The following is an 18,943-nucleotide window of genomic DNA, read 5'->3' on the forward strand; positions in this document are numbered from 1 at the left end:
CTTTTGGTCTAGAGCATGAAGATCCTGAGAGGTATTGATTCCACCTGTTTTCCTGAGGGTGTGAGCCCATGTAAAGCAGCCACAGTGTTCAGTGCCCAACCTGACTCAGGAGACGGCCACCATACAAACAGTTAGATCTTTATAATGCATAATAGATACTTGATACTTATAGAAATACTGATGTTACAAAACCTTAAGGGTGATGAGTGAAGAAGGCATCAAAGGAGGTGAAGGTGGGAAAAAAATAAGACAAGGGCCAGTACTAATTGAGTGCTTATGATGTACTAGCACTTGGCTAGCATTTTATTATTATTATTATTATTATTCAGCAAGAGAGAGACAGACAGGAAGGGAAAGAGACTAGAAACATCAACTCATAGTTGCGGCACCTTAGTTGCTTATTAATGGTTTTCTCATATGTGCCTTGACCAGGGGGCCCCAGCTGAGCCAGGGACCCCTTGCTCAAGTCAGCGACCTGGTGCTCAAGCCAGAAAAATTGAGCTTCAACTAGTGACCTTTGGGCTCAAACCAGTGACCATGGGGTCATGTCTATGAGTCTGAGCTCAAACCAGGCACCTCAGGGTTTCAAACTTGGGTCCTCAGCATCTCAGGCCAATGCTTCATCCACTGTGCCACCACCTGGTCAGGCTGGTGAGCATTTTAAATCATCTTATTTGATCTTTACAAGAACTCTGTGAGGGAGCGAAATACATCATTATTTTCCCATTTTTCACATGAGGATGCTGAGGCTCACAGAGATGAGATAACGAGCTTCTAAGAGGTAGATCAGGGAGAGAGAGCTCCCACCTCTAGTCCATGAACTCCCACATGCAAGATGAACATTTCCTTCATGAAAAAGAAAAGGACAAGAGCAGGAAGATGAAGTAAAGGAAGGTGTGAGGGAAGAAAGAAGGGTAATGGTTAATGGAACAAAATCCTGAGATGGAGTGGAGGAAAATAAGGGAACCCTTGTTGGCTATCTTTATGATTTTTGGAAAACAGACCCACCTTCCCTTCCTGTGAGAGAGGACTGAGTGGGGAGCCGAAGACTGAAGCAGAGACCTGAAAGGGTCACCTTGGACAATGCAATGTGACTCCATACAGACAGTCAGGAGGCCTAGAGAGTGGGTTTGGACACCTGGGTTCTACTCCCAGCTCTGACATTCCCAAACTGAATGACTTTAGACAAAGAACGTCCCCTCTCTGTGCCTGGGTTTCTTCCTCTAGAAAACAGGATAGTAGTAGTAACTATGACAGCATGGCTCCATGCTCACAACTGCCCTTGGCACATGGCTCCATTGGTTCAAGCACATCAGCTCCGGGCATGGCTCTGTGGAGCTTCCATCTCAGGCACTAAAAATAGCTCAGTTGTGAGCATGGCCCCAGATGGGCAGAGCATTGTGTTCAATGTGAAGATTGAACAGGACCATTAATGTGAAAGCACTTAGGATGAGGGTGGCAAATATGGCCCATAGACTCACGTCCAGCGGCCATTGGCTTTTGTACAGCCTGCGAGCTTCAATTAGTTTTTTACCCCTTTAAACAGATGGGGGAAAATATCAAAAGAAGACTATGCTGTGACACATAAAAATTAAATGAAATCCAAATTTCCTTGTCCATCAATACGATTCACATTGGATCAGAGCCAGGCCCACCTGTTTCTTTGCTATCTTTTGCTATTTTTGCACTGCAATGCTGTGACCAAGGAGGTATGGGGCACTGCCCCAGCTCTGCACTGCGCTTGGCACACTGCTGAGGTGAGACTTTGACAGCAAGTTGAGTGCCGTGTGTATCACCTATCTGTGTAGACAGACATCTTTAAAGATGAAATATATAAACGACCACTACAGATCAGTATTAATAGGGGGCATTTGCAATAGATTTTGATGACAGAGAACAATAACTTTGACCCCAACTAAACAAAGTGTTATTTGCCACCGAAAGAATTCTATTCTTCTCATTAGCAGCCATGTGTTACCAAAAAAAAATAATAATAAAATAAAATAAATAAAATAAAGCACTCATATTTTGAATGGCATCAATAAAAAAAGTAAAAATGCGTTTTCTTTCTTATTATATACATATGTATATAATCTTCGGATTTTGCCTCTTTGCTCATAAAATCTAAAGTATTTACTCTCTAGCCATTACAGGCAAGATCTGCTGAGCTTTAGGCTGGCATATGGTAAACAGCACAAGGAAGGAAATGCTAGCTCTTGGTCCTGGTCAGTTGGCTCAGTGGTAGAGCATTGGCCTGGCATGTGGATGTCCTGGGTTCGATTCCTGGTCAGGGTACGCAGGAGAAGTGACCATCTGCATTCCCATCCTTCCCTTTTCTCTTTCTCTCTCTCTCTCTCTCTCTCTCTCTCTCTCTCTCTCTCTCTCTCTCTCTTTCCCTTCCCCTCCTGCAGCCATGGCTCCATTGGTTCAAGCACATCAGCTCCGGGCATGGCTCTGTGGAGCTTCCATCTCAGGCAGTAAAAATAGCTCAGTTGTGAGCATGGCCCCAGATAGGCAGAGCATCTTCCCCAGACGGGGGTTCCTGGGTAGATCCCGGTTGGGGTACATGTGGGAGATTGTCTATCTCCCCTCCTCTCATTTGAAAAAAGGAGAAAAAAGGAAATGCTAGCTCTCACCTTTACTGACAGCAGAGCCCTGTACCATCTCCCTTATAAAGGCAACTCGGCTAAAGGTTCCAATTCTTCTTTGTACATCTTATTAGCTACTGCATATACATATATGCCCATCAAGTTCCAGATTAATACTGCACAAAATAGAGCTGCCTGGCACAGGAAGGGAACGAGAGCTTCGAGTGGTGCTGGGCTGCGCGCACTGTCCTTTCTGGCCCACGCGTCCTGTCTGGCACAGGGTCTGGCAGCTCCCGGCTCACTGCCCAGCCTGCGAGAGCACACTGCGTCTCAAAGGCCAAGGAGAAGGCAGGCTGCGGCAAAGCCTCCTCAGAATAGTTTGTGGGCACTCATTCTATACAAGAGTCTGGAAAGAAAAGGGCCCATGAATGACAAGCACAGTCAACCCAGCCAGCCCCTCTGTCTCTCAGACCAGGCTGAGAAGGCCTGCAACAAGGAAAGCTACTGAATTGCTTAATCCAGTTTTACTCAAACTTATTTAAACAAAGAATGCTTTTATTAAAAAATGTAAAGTGTGTCAATGTCCAGTATCATCAGTTCTCCAGGGAACACTGCAGGGAATTACTGTTGCAGGGGAAGGAGCAGTGGACCAAGAGGCAGATGTTTGAGGTGCAGGTCCTACCTCTACGTCCCTGGGAAATCTCAGCTGGTGGAACCTCACTTTCTTACCTCATCAAACAGGCAGGGTGCGACCTGCCTGCCACCCGCAGAGGGCTGGTATAGGGTCAGATAAAAATTGGGGATGGAAGTGGGCATTTTCTCCAAACTGGTGAGGAAGCTTGTGAGAGAGACAGAAGTGAGAGAAGGGGCAGCATCAGTCAGCCCTCAGCCTTTGAGGACATTTCTGAATATGAGTGGACTGGGCACAGAGCTGCCAGGCGAGAGCTCCCCTCAGCACCCGGTCCTCAGGCTTATTGGAAAAGCAGTGACCTGCCGGAGGGGTTGATGGAGAGAGCCCATCCTCCCCTGCCCAGGTCTCTGCCCAAGGCACACCCAGGAGAGATATCCAGCCACCTGTAGCTCCCTCCAAGGGCGGGAGTCCTAAGCCTCAAACCAGGGGCTCGCACTCACCCGCGAAGTGTGGGAAAGGCCTAGCAAACACACTAGTGCATTCCTAATTTTTAAAAATAACAACAGGGAGGAAATTCTTCCAGCACACTTCAGCTTGCAGCATCACCCAGTCACCACCTTGTTTGACATACCGGGTTTATCCCAGCCTGTTGTGTCAGGAGGGACAGGAGGGACAGAAGCCTCTCCGGCTCTGAGCGCTTCCTCCCTCTCCCCTCTGCTTCCCGCTCTGTGAGAGGGGAGGGCGGACGCTCCGTGAGAGGGGAGGGCGGACGCTCCGTGAGAGGGGAGGGCGGACAATCTGTGAGAGGGGAGGGCGGACGCTCCGTGAGAGGGGAGGGCGGACAATCTGTGAGAGGGGAGGGCGGACGGCTCTGTGAGAGGGGAGGGCGGACGCTCTGTGAGAGGGGAGGGCGGACGGCTCTGTGAGAGGGGAGGGCGGACGCTCCGTGAGAGGGGAGGGCGGACGCTCCGTGAGAGGGGAGGGCGGACAATCTGTGAGAGGGGAGGGCGGACGCTCCGTGAGAGGGGAGGGCGGACAATCCGTGAGAGGGGAGGGCGGACGCTCTGTGAGAGGGGAGGGCGGACAATCTGTGAGAGGGGAGGGCGGACGGCTCTGTGAGAGGGGAGGGCGGACAATCTGTGAGAGGGGAGGGCGGACGCTCTGTGAGAGGGGAGGGCGGACAATCTGTGAGAGGGGAGGGCAGACGGCTCTGTGAGAGGGGAGGGCGGACAATCTGTGAGAGGGGAGGGCAGACGGCTCTGTGAGAGGGGAGGGCGGACAATCTGTGAGAGGGGAGGGCGGACGGCTCTGTGAGAGGGGAGGGCGGACGCTCTGTGAGAGGGGAGGGCGGACAATCTGTGAGAGGGGAGGGCAGACGGCTCTGTGAGAGGGGAGGGCGGACAATCTGTGAGAGGGGAGGGCGGACGCTCCGTGAGAGGGGAGGGCGGACGGACGGCTCCTTTATGCTGCAGGCTGTACTGAGCGGCCCTGGGCTGGGCTGAATTGCTTTCCAGCTGCTGGTGGAGATGCTGTTAGCTGGCCGAGACATTTCTCCTACAGAAGAAAAGTGCTTTTATTTCCTCCTGTGTCACCTGCCTCCAGGTAAAGAGGAGTGCAAAGGACTTCCTCTCACGTGAGTTCATCATATTCCTAACTAGTGCACCATGCCAGGAGATACGAGTACAAAAAAATAAAGAAAACAGAAATGCAAACCAACAATAGCAGCAAAGGCCCCACTTGCAGATCCTACTTAGAATCCAATGCCACAGGCAATGGGACATCCTTAATGTTGGAGGATTCTTTGTTTTTGTTTTTGGGTGTTTTTTTTTTTTTTTTTGTGCAGGGCTTTGTATTGAAACTTGACTCAAACAATGCAGTTCCATCAATCAGAGGTCAAGGTGCACTGCAAGCAGGATGCCTCCTGGGATCAGCAGGCTGCTGACTCCACCCCAGCTGGCTCAGGGCAGCCATACGCATTGCCTTCCCTGCTGACACCTGAGCACGGGACAAAGCAGCACCAAAGGGCTGCCAACAACAATGGGGCTGGGGCAATGCTGGTTCTGCCCACCCCTCCCCAGAGGGTTGTCCTGTGCCCACCCAGCCTGACAAGGCATCCCAACTGCCCGATGCAGAGCAGAAATCAAACTTATACACAGATGTCAATATGTCAACGTGGAAAGATAATCATGTGACATTAAGTAAATAACAATAATGGTCTTTAAAGGCTTAAGCCAACCCATAAGAGCCCTGGAAGCAGAATCTGAACTGGGTCTGTGTGACTCCAGAGCCTGGAGGCTCACCCGCACTCAGCAGCGCAGATTGCACAAAGCCACATCCTGTCCCGGTCGAGTACTGGCTTCCATGACGGCTCCGTAGAGGAGGAAAATGTGTTTTAAAGGGGCACTTTCTCTGAAGGAGGATTATAAGAAATGTTTTTTTCCTTGATTCCTCATTAAACTATGTTTTCTGCAGAGCACATTAAAGTGATGAAAGGGGAAGTCAAGCGGCGGCTGTAGGAATTCAGATTCCCAGTGAAAGGGGTCTTTGTGATTTTCATTTTAGAGCCTCATCCCGTGTTTACCCCTGAAGGATGCAGGCACGATGTATACAGAGGGGTCTGCAGCCACACATGGGCACTTGCCTTTTCATTCTGGGTCTGATAGTTTCACTGAGAAATGATCTCTCAAAGAGATAACAACAACCTTTCTTCTACATCAGTAGAGGTTCTGTTTCTATAGTGTATTCTTCATATGCACACACACTGAGTGTTAAGGCAATGCTTGCAGATGGACAAAATTCTCAGCTCCCAAGCCCTGTGGCCATGGACACAGACATTAGAGGATGAGTCTAACTTTTTAGGACACACAGTGGGGTCGCCAGGGAGCCAAGCTGACCGTCAGGCTGTAGAAAGCTTCTGGAGACTAAAAGAAACAATAGGCAGGGCTCCTCCTTAGGCAGATAGGCATCCTAGAGATGCTGTCACCATGGGAACAGCCCTGAGAGCTGGAAGGCAAGTGTGGCCCAGAGCAGGATCTACAGAGGAGAGATGGAGAGGTGCTCAGAATGGCACCTAGCAAGATGGAGTTCTCAGCTGTTATTCCTAGCATCTGCATTATAGTTTCTGGAAAACACAGCGAGAGGGCACATAGTCTCTGATGGGCATGTTCCTGGGAAAGGCACCTTGTGGCTACTCAGGCAAAATGGAGATTGTAGAACCTATTTCCTGAGATCATCTGGTAGCCGAGGAGTCTAGCAGTCTTTCTGCAGAGATCATGGTACTCTGGAGAAGGCACAGATGGGATGGCCTGAGGAGAGAGTCAAGACACATCCGGGCTTGAGCAATGGCCTTTAGCCAATTGATGCCTCAATGGCAGGGAAGGCTACGGCCATTCTTGTCAGTGGTGGCCATAAGTATGCACTCTTGTTTTGGATGTTGTCTGGTTTTTCTATTTTGTTGGGGTGATGCAGATGGTTGGACAGAGACAGAGCTCAGAGAGTTCCTCTCTCTGAAGCTTGTTAACATTTCCCATCAAAAGAACGGCTTCCCAAAGCATGCCTCTGAAGAAGGTCTACTCCTGGTCTACTGGTCCAGGAAGGAGAACTATGAGCCTTCTCGAATTCACATTTATATCGCCCAAGAGGACTCTTTTAGGTCCCCCCAGACAATGCTGTTCTGGCCATATGTTTGCATGCTGACTTATTAGGAGTTGTGGATCAACTTCTGACACTGGATGGTGTCCAGACATCACTAGGTGGTTGTGGTCTTTAAAAACCCTGCCATATTCCTGGTACCATGGGGGGGTCCTCTGGAAAATAGAGTGTGTAACATTGTGATGTTCCACGTGTAAAACACAGCTTACAGGCAGGGTTGTCACAAAGGGTGATGCCCGTCTTCCTGGTGCTGACTGCTACCAGCGCTTGCTTCTCTCTGCTCTCACCCGTGGCTGTATTTCCCAAAGTCCACTCAGATTATTATTTTTCCTTTAGCATTCAGTTTTGCATACTCCTCCCACCCATTGATATCTGATTAATTCTCACCAGATGTGAGTGTCTGGACTTCTCCAAGGTTTGTTATTTTCCCTCAATGTTCCTAACCTTCTTTGGGCCATTTGAGTGATTTTTCTGACCTCTCGAGCATTTCCAGCACCTCCCAAATCAGTGTCATCTGCGACTTTCCTTCACATGTTCTTTTCTCCCCTTTACAGATCATTAATAAAGAGGTTAAACAGGACCAGACCAGCACCACACTCTAGAGCAAATGACAAAGGGGTGAGGGAGGCGGGGCTGCTCCCTGGGAGCCAGCCCTGGCACAGGAAGGAGGTAATGTAATGCAACAACACTCCGCTAGACTCCTCCCGCCTCTGAGCCACGTTCATTTATCATCGCTGTTTGTTTATGAGTTCTCAGCCAGATTTCAGGTCCTGAGAGTGTGGTCCTAGCCAAGCCAACATACATTGCTTTGCCAGGTAACTCATACAAGCTCCAGAAGAAATCCACAAGAACTTATTTACTGCTCTTTATTCAGCTTAAAAGCTTCTCCCCCAGCACCAAGTCCATCATACTTGACAGCAGAAAGCGGCGGACTGAGATATTATTAATATTACTCTTTTCTCTCCTCCAATTCATGAGGTCACAACTGTTTATTAAATATTTGTTGGCTTTTCATGGTCCTTACTAGATTTTTCTTTCAGCCGAAAGAAACCCTCTGCTAGGAACACAGACTAGTCCATAGACTCCAGCCATCAAACCTTCCTTTCCTATCCCAAGTGTCATTGAAATCAAAGATAACTGAAGAGAGTGTGTTTTCAGAGAAAACATGCTTTAAGACCTGCTAGGAATTTTGTAGCTGGCTGATGCAGCTCTGGTCATAGGAATAAATTTCCTCTTGATTTTTGTCCCTTCTGTCTTTTCTCTCTCACCCGATCCCCCAAATTCACACTGCCCAGAGTTAGCAGCTACTTTTCAGCTGCCACACACAGTCTGCTCTTCTGAGCCCAACAGTAACAACAATAATGACTGTCTATTGAGCCCCTCACCACACAGCAGGCACGGCGAGGCCTTGTAGGCACCTCATTTAATCCTCTCCAGGTCCCTGGGAGGTCTACACAACCTTCTACAAATAAGAAAATGGAGAAGTAAACTGGGAAGCACACTCATCCAAGGCCACCCAGCCAAACACTGCTGGAGGCAGGATTCAAATCCAGGCCCATCTGAAGCCAGAGACCACACTGTGAGCCAGCTTACCACAGTGTCATACAGTCCCTCATAGGTGAGCGGTTCTTCACCTTTTCTGAGTCACTGGAGCCCGACACATATCCGCTGAGGATCACAGGTACTGTCTCTCTTTGGGGCGCACTCACATACCCACATCAAATCTGTTATCTATGTCAAGGGATTTTCAGACCTTTGGGGGTACACGGACACCAGCCTTTGTACTACTCTAAGTTCCTCCAGGGTACAACCGTACTTTGTTCACTGCCTCAACTGTAGTACTAAGATGATAAATTGTTTTGAATGGGTAGTACATTCAAGCTGTGGCTTTGAACAATAGCTTATAGGCCTGACTAGAAGATATACAATGTGTCCGTAAAGTCATGGTGCACTTTTGACCGTCACAGGAAAGAAACAAAAGATGATAGAAATGTGAAATCTGCACCAAATAAAAGGAAAACTCTCCCAGTTTCATACCTATTCAGTGCAGTTCAATGTGGGCTCATGTACAGATATTTTAGGGCTCCTTAGGTAGCTATCCTGTATAGCTTCTACAGACTCATCACTGACTGATGGCCTACCAGAACGGGGTTTCCCCACCAAATTGCTGGTTTCCTTCAACTGCTTATCCCACCGAGTAATGTTATTTCTATGTGGTGGCGCTTCGTTATAAATGCGTCGATTTTCACGTTGCACTTTGGTCACAGATTCGAATTTAGTGAGCCACAGAACACACTGAACTTTCCTCTGTACCGTCCACATCTCGACTGGCATGGCCGAGGGCTGCTCCGCTGTCTACATGGTGTTACGTCATCATCTGCACATGCGCACATGCTGCCACATCATCCTACAGAAACTGGGAGGGTTTTCCTTTTATTTGGTGCAGATTTCACATTTCTATCGTCTTTTGTTGCTTTCCTGTGACAGGCCAAAAGTGCACCATGACTTTACGGACACACTGTAAATACACAGACATCTTCCAGGGCAGCAGAGATGCCAAAAGGGGGGGGGGGGCAATGGGGGAAGAGACTAGAACAAAGATATCTCACTTTGTCCAGCAATTAATTCTCTCATCGGTGATTCTGAAACATCTCATGGCTACTTCTAGTTATTTCTCATCATAGCTTGATGAAACAGATTATTGAAAGCCTCTTTTAAAGAAGATAACAGTTGACCCTTGAGAAACACAGGTGTGAACTGCAGAAGTCCGTTTATGTGAGCCACAGTTGGGAGTCTGTGGATGCAGAGTGCTGACTGTATTTATTGTTCTACAGAGTCTCGGATTTTGGTGTCCACAGGGCGTTCTGGAACCAATCCTCACAGAGACCAAGGGATGATTGTAAAGTTTCTGGAGAGTGAAAAGTTGTACCCAGATTTCTGTCTGTGTACAGAGTTAGCTCCCCTAATCTCTTCCTTGCTCAAGGGTGCACAGTACACTGAGAATTTCAAGATGGGGAGTCATTCATTATAAGCAGCCAAAATTTTCCTGACAGAATTCTTGATTCCTAGGGAGTTCAGGGTATATAAGAGCTTTTGCACTTTTCTTCTCTCTTTGGGTCCTTTTCAACCTTCTACACCTCAGGAACATGAGTTTCCTATAGACCATTATGCCCCACACAGTATTATAGGACTGCTAATTTTTCTGTGCAATCTTTGATATTCAAGTTCTCTCTTTTTCTCGGAGAACCAGAAAAGCTGCACATTCTTGTTGTTATTTATTTATTTATTTATTTTTTACAGAGACAGAGAGTGAGTCAGAGAGAGGGATAGACAGGGACAGACAGAAAGGACTGGAGAGAGATGAGAAGCATCAATCATTAGGTTTTTTTTTAATTGCGCGTTGCAACACCTTAGCTGTTCATTGATTGCTTTCTCATATGTGCCTTGACTACGGGCCTTCAGCAGACTGAGTGACCCCTTGCTCAAGCCAGTGACCTTGGGTTCAAGCTGGTGGGATTTTGCTCAAACCAGATGAGCCCGCGCTCAAGCTGGTGACCTTGGGGTCTCGAACCTGGGTCTTCTGCATCCCAGTCCGACGCTCTATCCACTGCGCCACCGCCTGGTCAGGCAAGCTGCACATTCTTGAAGTTAGACTTCAGCTGTGCTATGAACTTGGCAGCTTACATGTCACTACAGTGAGAGGCCAGAGATCTTCCTGTTGGTATACAGGCAAACAGAAAAAAGGGCAAGTCAACAATGTGTCTCTCTCTTGGCCAGGCCAACTGGACTTGAGGGAAATCAGAACTCTGGATTCCTATGTGGCCCCACACCCTCCAACAATGGCCTGTTCCAGCTTTGACACCATAGTAAAAAACAGGAGGAATTCTCAATTTAGTCCTTTCTCTTACCTCCCCATCACATTCTACTGGCTTCACCTCTTAGTCTCATCTCCAGTTTACCTACCTGTCTGCATCACCCCCAGGGATACCCTGGGACAGCACCACCAGTTTGCTCACAGATGGTGGAGCAGCCCCTACATCTACTCTTCCTGCATGATAATTCATTCTCTATAAAGCAGCCAGGGCTGTTCTATCATATCATGATAGAACATATCATGATATCAATCATATCATGTCCCTGCTTAAATGTCAGTGATTTCAGCCCTAGCTGATTAGCTCAATGATAGAGCGTTGGCCCAGAGTATGGAAGTCCCAGGTTCAATTCCCGGGCAGGGCACACAGGAGAAATGCCCATCTGCTTCTCCACCTTTTCCCCTCTCACCCCTCTCTCTCTCTCTCTCTCTCTCTCTCTCTCATTCTCCTTTCCTCCTGCAGCTATGGCTCAGTTGGAGCGAATTGGTCCCAGGTGCTGAGGATGACTCCATGGCTCCTGCCTCAGGCTCTAAAAAATGGCTCCAGTTGCAATGCAGCAAGGGCCTTGGATGGGCAAAACATCGCCCCCTAGTAAGCTTGCTGGGTGGATCCCGGTCAGGGCGCATACTAGAGTCTGTCTTTCTGCCTCCTTGCCTCTCAATGAATTAAAAAAAAAAAAAGCCAGTTAAAATATTTCTTAGGCTAAAACCCAAATTCTCCATCTTGGCCCACATGATTTGGCCCCTTCCCATTCCATCTTCATCTGTTGTCTTATTCTTTATGCAGAGTGTGGTCTTCAAGATCCTTCAGCCCATAAGCCTGTTTCCCACTTCCAGCCTTGGGCACACATGCCTGGGACCACCTCCCACATGGTCCACATCCTGGTATAGATACTCTCTTCCTTTCAATTCTTGGCATAAAACTCATTTCCTTGGAGAGCTGCTCACCGAACATCCTATTGAAAGTAGATTCCTTTCGTTAATCTTGGTATCTTTATTTCCCATCAAAACAATGATCAAAATGTCTAAGGATTCCATTCATATTTTTTAATCCTATGTGATGCTTTTCTCAGCTATCTTGTAAGAATCACAGAGTAGCAACAACGTCTAACTTACTCATCATTTTCTCAGCATCTAACCAAGAATTTTATCCATTTGATGAAAGAATGAATAAGTACAAATGATCAAATAATTGGCTAAATGAATAAAAGTAAAGTCTTAATAGCCAATGGCACAAGGAAGAGATGCATCAGATTCTCAATCACAGGAGATACAAACTGAAGTATGTATCCCATAAAGCAGGGGTAAAAGAAAACCTCTACTTTGCAGAGAAACCAGGACTTGGTTTCTCTGAGTAGACTAAGGCCCAGAGCTCCTTCCACGACTTCTTTCTAGCCACTGGATTCCTTTTGCGCCAGAATGAGCACAGGCCTGTGTCTAGACCCTGTCTATTAAGGGAAAGCATAAACTTTCAAGCCACAGTAAAATACACCTCCTTCCTCATTCTTCCTGAGGGGAGGCACACAGGGAGGTTCCCAGGCTCTGAGCACTGCTTCTATGTGTAAAACCCCTTCCCGAAGCTAAGCGCTCTGACTCATGCTTGCCCTCTCTGTAACATGGTCCACGTGCTGGTAGCACAGAGCTATAATTTTCATTTTGAACAGGATGTATCTACTGGCATCACAGCCCCGTGCAAAACTTGTTAATGCCCACATCTGTATTTTTATGAATCGGGTCTGAAAAATTTGCATGTGTTTTCAATTGAAAAAGACTTATTCCTTTCTAGTGGTTTAAGAAATAGAAATGATCTTGTGCTCTATGTCTGCTCAATTACGAGAGTTCACAGTAAAAGCTGGAACATTCAAATGTCAAAACTGATGTGGCACTCATTCTCGCAAGGTGACTTGATTTGGTCCCTCACTGCCCCATTGCACTGAATCTTCACAAACCACAATGGCTCCCTGCGGGTCCAAGGGAAGCATCTCCATTTAATGTAAATGAAGAATTATTTGCTGATACAAATGACTGCTTGTCAAGTGGATTTTCCCAAAAGAAAATAATGGAGAATTATGTAGCCAGTCCCTTGTATTTTGCAAAGCAAGATAGAAAACGCAGTAAGAGTTCCAGGAGCACATTTTCATAATCAAAAGTAGGGGTGAAAGGACTGTGTGTGAATATGCACATCAGAGACGCCCATGAGGGTGACAACAACAACACTCTGGAAATGTGTTCCCGTGGGCTCTCTGCAAAAGAATCGTGACAATAAAGCAGGCCAAAGCTAACTTCTAGCCTTGAGAAAAAGGAGTGGGATGAGCCAGCAGGGAGAGGAACAGAGAGTTTGGAGGCCGGGGATATGGTGGATCTGAGCAGCACCGACAATGTAATATGTAGTGCCCGGTGAAAAATGAAATTGTGGGACTCCTTGTTATAAATTATTAATAATTTCACAACAGGGACAGCAGAACTTTAAACCAAGAGTGGTTTTAAGCTTGGGGTTCTGTGGATGTCACAGGCCACAGGCTGACAATGCTGGGCTGGGGTGTGAGGCTTGGCAGGGGGAAGACGGCTGGCTCTAGGGGCTGTCAAAACTCTTTGGAAAAGCAAACTTCCCCCAGTCTACTTTGCTCTCAGAAAACACCACCCTTGAATGATCACAGTGAGAGAAATAAACCGTGGCTCAGCTAGCATTCAGAAGTGGCAGAAAAGGGAGGAGTTGTCGGGGTTGTTACACCAATTCCAATTCGTTGTCATTTTTGAGCGACTTTTCCTAAATTACGATTCATTTTAGCACCAAAACACCAGATTCAAGCCAGAGCTGTCTGATACTATTATAAGCATGTTACTGATGCTTAGCAAAATAACTTCTTGTAATGTTTCTTTTATAAGGGCTGTAAATCAAAATATTCAAAACATTCAAATTTAGTGTGCCGCTATTATCCATCTTTAGTTATAAATTTAATGTCTCCTTAGGCCCCACAGATTGTAATATGACTCAAAACATGCAATGGCTGTTCAAAATCAGAAGGTTCCCAAGTATCTCATTATTTACGTCCCTCAGATATGGTTTTAAAAGCCTGGAGATATCTGAGTAAACTTGTTTAAAGGAGTCATAAAGGAAGATAAATAGTTTTCCTCAGAAACCTATAAAATTTATTATAACATATTAAAGTAGGATTATATATTGACTAATTTTCGGAAGACGTTTGTTTTCTGGGGTATGTGGTGTTTGGGGAAACTCGTGAGGAAACACAGGGGGAAGGTTATTCACACCTTTGTCTCCATTTGCCTTGAGCAAAACAAGGGCTTCTATGGGCTTTGGCCCCAATCCACCCTGACGAAGACAACAAGCTTCCTATCTCAGGGGATGGCAGGGTGGATGTCGGGAATCATATGAAAGAGCAATAAAAATCTTTATTATTCTGGAGGAGACACAATGCAGCCCAGCAGCCTCATGTTTACGATGGCAGAAAACACAGCATCATAGAAAAGCCCCAAAGAGGACCCACATTTCTCATGACAGTCCCCAAACTCTTTGAAACTTCCTCTGCCTACACATATGTTGTGGGGAGATTTGACATGTTTGCCTTTTAACATTATAAAACCTTTTCTTCTCAATTAATATTGTTTTAGGTCCACTTATTCCTTTATTTGCTTTTCCAGGTGAGTAAATGTGATATTTCTCTTAAAATTTTTCCCTAGACACGAGATGTCTTTCAGACAGAACCTTAAGCCTTTTTCTGGGTTCCCCACCTCCTCATACCGACAAGCCACTTTGCGTGTGAAAGGCACTTCCAGTGTTCTTCCCCCTTCCCCCAGGAAAGGGAGAAGAGAGAAGATTCTCTGAGCTGACCAGGAAGAAGGTGCTACCGGCAGCAAATGGATCCAGGAGGTATTACATCTTTACTACATAGAAAGAGATTGTATTTGAAAATCAACTCCTGTGTAATCCCAGTAGGAGCAGAGGAGGCAATCTGATTTATGGGTGGGACCTACAATAGGTTCAAACCAAGCAATGAAACATACCAATGACACTGTCACCCATCGACAAAACACACCAGTGATTCTTTTAAAATTCACCCCAAACCCCACTGCAATGAAATAGCAAGGCAAGACTGGATGAAGGGCACACCTATTAAGTTACCCCAGAGAACTGCCTCCCTAATCACAGACTTGGTGACTGTGTCTAGCAATGTGACATTCATGTTTGTCCCAGAAAAAGAACTGCATGCTTAGTACTTTTTGACCATAAAGAATTACCATGTCACACAACCTCCCACATTCCTACCAGATACCATGAAACCATAGGTATATTCAACTCTAGGGAGCTGTGACTAGTTAAGCAGCCTGCAGTATCCTGGAGATATGTGATTCCCAGCAGCAAAAGTCACCAGAGTTTAATGTTCTATAAATAACTGTGGCAATTACATGCACCACTATTCTATTATAATGAAATAGGACAGAAATAAAGGGTAGGTGCTTAATAACTAAGAACTGACCTTTGAAAAAGCAAAATGTTCTGAAAAGTGCAATGCATGAAATTTATAATGCAAAGCTTTGTGGAAGCATAATTGTAAAAAAAAGCAACAGATACAATGTCACTAATGAGGACAAGCCAATATTAATATTTCTATTCTAATTTATTCAAAGAGGTATAGTTACCCATTCACCATTACTATGCCTTGATCTTTGTGTATTCTTCATAACTGCCATGAAAGAGAGTACAAATCCATTAAATGGGCTTCTCAGAGATGACAGTTTCAGCCCCATAAAAGTATAGTTTTATTTTCCTTGTTCTTTGTCCAACATTTGACAGAACCAGAAGGATGTGTGAGTCACACCACTTTGGCATATCTGGCAAAAGCAAACAATGTGCTGAAAACCATGACTGGAGAATTGTGACAATCTGAGTCTACAATCATGCCTTTAAACGTGTGTATAAATTCTAGCAAGGGCACAGTTTACATCTTAAATAACACAGAAACATTTGAATCGTGCTCAACCCAGCCCCAACAAGGCAGAGCAATAATGTGGTTTCAGGGTGACGGGGGTGGGGGTGTGGGTAGGAAGGAGAGAGCTCTTGGGGATGGTCACAGGACACAGAAGCAAACACAGGGCACAGTCACAAACATCAGTGAAGAACACAATTGATCACGCACACAATACAACACCAGAATGCAATCTTTTAAAGAAAAATGATATAAAAGATGGTTTCTCACCCCTCAAAACAAAACTGGAACTTTGGTTTACAGGCCCGGCTATGCCCATATGCCCTCCTCGTCATCCTGCGGCCAGCCCGGGGGAGAGGAGGGGAGCACCGGAATGAAAGAAGAGAAGGTTAGTTACACCGTGATGCACCAGAAAGGCACAATGATCTTCACTTTGTATTTTAATCTTAAAGTGCGAGAAAAAAAAATCCATAGTAATTTAAGTTCCACATCATCGACTTGTCAAATACATAAATGAGTTTTGTATCTATGGCAACCCACACACAAAAGCATTCCACCCACCCAGCTCTGACTCTGTGTCAAGAATGGATTAGAAGATTAAAATTAGTCTACATTAGCAGATGATTATTTTTTTGGAAAGCATGCAATCTGAATTGCATATGCCTAAGGAGTAGATTAAACCTTTTAAGTAAGCAGAGAAGTAATTATAGTAATCAAATACCCTTAATTTTTCTTAAGTTTAAAGTATCAATAAAGGCTGAAGAAGAATTTAGGGGAAAAAAAAGAGAAAGGTCTACTTGGGGGGAACAAACTTTTGTAGCATGCAATAATTCACATTAGTTATTTTACAAAGGCTTAAACATGCTGTGATCTCGATTTGTCAGGTTCTGTTTTGCTCTGAGCATAAAAGGGGGTGTGCATGCCACGGAATGATTATAGATTTGTATGGAATGATTATACATTTGCAATCAATAAGTTTCAAAGAAAAGAGAGTAAACTTTCAATTCAGTAGAATGCTTATAGAAAGGAAATTTTGTTTAACTTAAAATTGTATTCCACTGTGGATCAACTGAAATTTATTTGGTCTGAATTCTTGTTGTTGAAAACATTTCCAGAATGGATCTGGCCACTTTCCTCATGTAGTAAAATGTCAGATAGGGAGGGAAATTAAATTTTTTAATACAGAAGTGTATTCAAAATAGCAGCACCGTCACAAGGTCCTATTTTGAACCAGAATTCTCACTTGTTTACTGAAGAAGAGACAAAGTGGGGAAGGCTAAGTGGTTCATCTCCTGGTCTCACACTTAATCTGGGAGCTGTGTCTTTTAATAAATCTCTGATGAAACTAGGTTTTGCCATGACATGCTTCTTTGTTTTAAAAACCAGGACTAGAAAAAAACAACTTGGAACAGTTTCTCACTATTTGGATTCTCATTGCTTAAGCTATTGCAATGTTAGGTTGAATCATATGAAAATGCCTATATTTGACCATTTTTGATATAGAAAAACAGCAGTTTTATACAGTTCAATCTAGCCATGCCAATAGACAAAGGTAATTTTTATCTATTCAAAGATTTAGATCTGTGTCCTTCAACTGAATTTTCACATCATTTGTTTCCTTTAGATTTCTTCATATTTTATACATTTAAAAATATTATTTTGAGAAGAGATTCAGAGAGTTAGCCAGACTACCAAAATGATCTATGGACTATAAAGGGTCAAGAATCCCAAATGATATGAGTCAGTCAAGAGATGTGCACATAGTCTGAACTATACAACCCGCTATGGATTTGCAATAAACAGTTTAGACAGGAATATTATGGCAAAATAAAAAAAAAGGTACAGTTGATCATTTTGGCTGGGTTTTCCCATGTAAAACTTACCTGTATTTATTTGTCATTGTACAGTCTCCTGATAAAACCAAACCAACCAAACAAAACAAAAAGCAAATAATCAGACAGAAAAATCCCAAAAACAAACATACAAACAAATAAAAAACCCTTCTCTTTTCCTTAAATAACTTGAGAAACATGTATTTTTACATCTATTAAACTTCCTTTTAGTTCCTGAAAAAAAGCAAAGCTAATGTCCCTTTTTATGCTACTGCTAATAGAGAAGGAAAAGTCTACAGCATGGAGCCCTGCGCATCCACAAATGGGTTTCCAGGGGTCTAGCAACCCCTTGAATTTCAATGCAGAACTTCATGGGTATGTGTGTAAGTTTATTTCTCTGGATGGAGACTTGTGTCATGAGGTTCTTGACCCCTAGAGTTACATCTACAGGAAAAAAGTCCAAGCACTGAGAGATGCTATGATTTGCCAAAGTCACAAAACAAAACCCTACTGTCCCTAAAATGCAGCCTACAGCCTCTTCTGACAGTTTCTGAAAGACTACAAAATCACTTCCTTGCAGAACAGTTTATTTCATTTTGTATTTAAAACTCATATGTACATTCAGTTTATTTCAAATCCATTCATACTAGGTTTTCAATTAAAAAAAGAAAAAAAAAGAAGGAAGAAAAGGGGAAAGCCACCTCCCCCAGAATCAACCACTATTTTCTTAACAGTGAAGTGTGGTCTAATGCAAATCACTTTTAGCAAATTAAATACATTAAAATGTGGTAATTAATTATGATTGAATGAGACAGGAGTTGTAGCTTGAAAATATACACTGCCAATATCACTACTGTGCCTCGTCCACCATAGGAATAAAAAGGAGCTCCCAGATGTCGAGGGTTATTAAAAACCAGATGTGGAGATCGACGTCTTGTATGTTGGTGAATAAAGTAAAGAAATATGACAGTCCAATATAAACTCTGCTAACAGTTAACATGGCGAAAATGTGGATAAATTCCTTTCGTGAACTTGTAATATTATGCATTTTTTTCAAGTTTTTTGTTTCTGAAGTTTAAAGTTTTTAAAAGAAAATAGAAAGGGAAGTGGTGGCCATTTCTGCTCTCTATAATCTTCAAAGCTTGAACATGAATTGACCCTAATCACCAAGTGATCTGGGTCAGAGTGAGTGTCTGCTTGGGGAATAAAAAACAAAAAGGCAGGAGCTAATCAGAGAGGGAGTTCCAAGGGTTTCCAAACGCTCGCAGCTGTTTGACTCCCACACTGCCGGTATCTCTGGATGCACATATCATTTCAGCAATCTTACTGTGCAGAAATGTAAATTTGGGGGACCCCCAAAAAAACAAATAGATATCACTTGATCACTAACTTTATGGCCAAGCTATTTAGAAATACTCGGAGCT

General features: G+C 44.6%; 1 protein-coding gene across 3 annotated transcripts in view; it reads right to left on the reverse strand.

The window, feature by feature from the left end:
- Positions 1 to 18,943, reverse strand: part of ERC2 (ELKS/RAB6-interacting/CAST family member 2) — a 1,061,162-nt gene that overhangs the window by 158,347 nt on the left and 883,872 nt on the right. Inside the window, exon 20 of one of the 3 annotated variants that reach the window (XM_066351702.1) lies at positions 15,958 to 16,023. The exons of the other annotated variants lie outside the window; for them this stretch is intronic. Within the exon in view, the coding sequence (XP_066207799.1) occupies positions 15,997 to 16,023 (27 nt within the window). The 3' untranslated portion in view covers positions 15,958 to 15,996. The remainder of the gene's footprint in view (positions 1 to 15,957; positions 16,024 to 18,943) is intronic. 3 annotated transcript variants of the gene reach the window in all.

Source organism: Saccopteryx leptura, chromosome 10, assembly GCF_036850995.1.
Source record: "Saccopteryx leptura isolate mSacLep1 chromosome 10, mSacLep1_pri_phased_curated, whole genome shotgun sequence".
NCBI classification, from domain to species: Eukaryota; Metazoa; Chordata; class Mammalia; order Chiroptera; family Emballonuridae; genus Saccopteryx; species Saccopteryx leptura.